Below are 3791 nucleotides of genomic sequence, written 5' to 3'. Positions count from 1 at the left end.
CATCAATTTCTGTAGAGTTATTCTTTAATCAAAAATAAAATAAATAAATAATAAATAAATAAAAAGAATAAAATTAATCTAATAACTGATATGAATAATGTTTCATATCAAAATAAGAATGGAGATAAATAAAGAAAAGAAATGATAATAGAGAGAAGTAAATAATAGAATAAAGAAATTTGAGAAATAATAGATGTCAAAATAAATTGAATAATAAATTGAAACAAATGAATAATAAATATAGAGAATATTAAATTAATTAAAGAATTGAAAATGAAAAATAACAATATAAATGAAATTAAATATCTTGTCATTAGAAACATGATGAATGTTATTAAATATTGACTTTAACACGATCAAATGTACTCTTGAGAGTTATTAGAAGAAGACTCAGGGATATGATTATTCTTAAATGAACAAAGAAGAATAGAAGCTAATTATATTCATACTTAATTAATTGCTTATTAATACATTTTGTATCAAACTGAGTTGAATATTCTCTTCTAAGTGAAAAACATAAACCAAAAACTATTTAAACATATTAAGTATTAACCTTCACTCCAACAGATCAATTAAAATAAGAACAAAATGAATGAAGATTTTAATGGTAAAAAATATATCAAATTTTTCATATTTATAAAAGAAGTATTTTATCCAATTATAGAATGTTTCTCTCTATGAAAAAAAAACAAGAGTGGATTGTATAAAAACGTAGATAAAAAAAAGAAATAACTTTAATTTAAAATCAACTTAAACTTTCATGAAACGAAAAGCATTAACCTTCTTTTATAACCTCATTCTAAAGAAACATTTTGTTTCATAAGAAATGAAAAAGGTTTTAAACATAAACTGTAAAAGGTAAGTAATGAATAATACAAATACAAAATTTTCAAGAAAAATACAAATTAAAAACAGTTATATATAACACAAAATAAAAAACCCTAAATATTCTCAACTCAAAAAAAAGAAAGAAGAAATGAACGAAGAAGAAATACAGAGATACAGAAATTTCAAATTTGTTTATGAAAGGCCAGAGCATGGAAATATTCCATATTGTGACGTTTATGAATGTGAATCAAAAGAAAATGGACATTATCTTTGTCATATTATAAAGAAATATCATTTAAAAAGTGTAGAACAAATACCATTTATTGAGAAAGAAATAAATATATTAAATTCATTACAACACACAAATATTCTTGAATTAGATTCTTATTTTCCTGTACAAAGTAGAAATGAATTTTGGTGTGTTTTTAAAGGAACAAATTATGAATTTTCAAGATATGGTACTCTTTGTATTGAACGAATAACAAACACAAATGTAGGAGCATTTTTATTTGATATATTAAGTGCAATGCAATACATAGTTCATAGTAAAATGTTATTAAAACCAAGAATTAATCCAAAACAATTTTTTGGTTTTCATTCACCAGATTCTCCTTTCCCAGTTTTGAAATATTTATATGAAGAGCAATTTGATGAAGGAGAAAATAATGCTAATTTTGCTTATTGCGCTCCTGAGTGTTTTGTTGGAAAGACAAGTGATGTAAGTTATCTTTGGTCATTAGGAATTATTTTACTTAGGTTTTGGTTTGGATATAAAGAAGCTAGTTCTCCTGAAGAATATTTAAGGTCTATAGAAATTATTAAGAAAGAAGGAATTTCTAAACGATTTGTTAAAGATGAAAATAAAAGATGGGTATTATCTATGTTACTTTCATATGATGAAAAACAAAGAAAACAAGGAGATGGAATTATTCTTTCTGGAATATTTCTTGAACAAAATTTTGAACAACGTATTCATCAAGGAAATGCAGATGATTATGAAATAATAAAAGAAATAGGAAAAGGGGCATTTGGAAAAGTATTTTTATGTAATAAAATTAATACAAAAGAAGAAGTTGCAATTAAGTGTGGGGATCAATGGATTGCACGAGAGAATAAAATATTAATGTTATGTCAACATGAAAATATAATGAAAGTTTTTGATTATTTTAAAGGAAATAATATATTTGGATTTAATGGAGAACATCATTTTCTTGTAATGGAATATTGTAATAAAGGGAATTTAGAAGATATATTAAAAAAACGTCCAATTAAAGAAAATGAATTTTGTTCTTGGACAAAAGATTTATTAAATGGATTATATTATCTTCATAGAGTAAAACATATTGTTCATAGAGATTTAAAACTTGGTAATTTATTATTACAAGAAAGTAGAAGAAGTAATATTCCTATTTTAAAAATTAGTGATTATGGATTAAGTAGAGAAATTGATGAAGATATGATGAGTTGTGTAGGTTCTACTCAATATAAATCACCTCAAATTCTTTTTGGATTAAAATACTCCGAAAAAACTGATTTATTTTCAGTTGGTGTTATTTTATATAAAATGGTAACTCAACAATTTCCATTTGGTGAAGAAGTTTATGAAATAAAAGATAATGTTCTTGATAGAAAAGAAGTTGAATTTGAAATTCCTGTTGAAGAATCAAAGAAAGATTTTATTGCTAAATTACTTGAAATTGAAGAAGAAAAAAGAATGAATTGGGAAGAGATACTTAAACATCCATTTTACAAAGAACTAATGAATAACAAATTTCATTCTGACTCTTCTTTATTTGAATCACTTACATCTTCTTTTGATGTAACTTCTTTTTGATTGATTGATTTGATTTGGTTATTAAAAATATTCAATTTTTTTTTGTTTTAGTCTTTTTATTTATTGGAAAAATATTTTTATTGTTTTTAATGAATAATGTTTCAAATTGTTACTTATTCTTTCATTCCTTTTATTCCTTTTATCCTTTTTTTCTTTTGTATCATTTTTATTGGATATTTATTTGTTTATATTTTAACATTAAGATAAATAATATGCGCTTTATTTTAATAAGTAAATACTATATCAAATACTTTGATTAAATCAAAGGTTATTATGGTTATTATGTAATATATTAAATCTATTTTTATTAAACAAATATTGTATAATCTTGAGTGATTGACTGAAACAATATTTAATAAAAATTATATATAATGTCTAATTTTGATTAATATTTATTATAGTCTAAACAAAATAGAATTTATTTATTATAAATAAAAAGTCTTTGTCTTCAATTCTGTATTATTAATATAAATATTATCATTTAATATATATATAATAAGTCTGTATTAATAACAATACTCATTCAGTACATTAATTTTAATTATCTTTCAATTTTTTTTACTAGTAAAAAAATCTTAATTTAATTCTTTGATTTCTGGTTTGATTTATTATTATTATTATTATTTTATAACTAACTCTATTGTATTTCTTCTTGTGATATTAAATACAATAACTGAAGTATCAATAATTTATTCTATTTATTTTTATATAACTCTAATATAAATAATTTATATTTTTATAAATAACAAAACAACAATAATGTTAATATTATTTATTCTTGTAGTAAATAATTAGATATAAAATGTATTTAAATTATAACATTATATTATTTTCATATTATCATTATAACAATCAACATCATTTATCTCTATTTTTCTTCTCAATAACTCTCTTTAAAAGATATTATTAAAAAGAATAAAAGAAGGAAAAATTTAATGAATAATTAAATCAAATAAAATAAAAATGGTTTATTATTACAAATATCAAAACCATTTGACATTATTTAAGTTGAACGTTATAATTTGAATTTTTGTAATGAACGATATTTCTAGTATCAAATAAAGAGAAATTTAGTTTAACACAAAGAATTAAATATTTCAGTATTTATTTAAAGAAAATAAATGGTATA

The 3791-nt window shown here is 21.0% G+C and overlaps 1 protein-coding gene across 1 annotated transcript; it reads left to right on the top strand.

Moving 5' to 3' along the window:
* Positions 1-976: 976 nt before the first annotated feature.
* On the top strand, positions 977-2662 carry ENU1_215480 (protein kinase domain containing protein; the record flags this gene model as incomplete). The annotated part of the gene is made up of 1 exon (XM_008862566.1): positions 977-2662. One exon carries the CDS (start codon positions 977-979, stop codon positions 2660-2662), a length of 1686 nt encoding a protein of 561 aa, XP_008860788.1.
* Positions 2663-3791: the final 1129 nt, after the last annotated feature.

The sequence above is a fragment of the Entamoeba nuttalli genome (genome assembly GCF_000257125.1).
Source record: "Entamoeba nuttalli P19 unplaced genomic scaffold asmbl_10349, whole genome shotgun sequence".
Taxonomy (NCBI): domain Eukaryota; phylum Evosea; order Mastigamoebida; family Endamoebidae; genus Entamoeba; species Entamoeba nuttalli.
The sequence above is the reverse complement of the archived record's forward strand: the minus strand, read 5'-3'. Positions and strand labels throughout refer to the sequence as shown.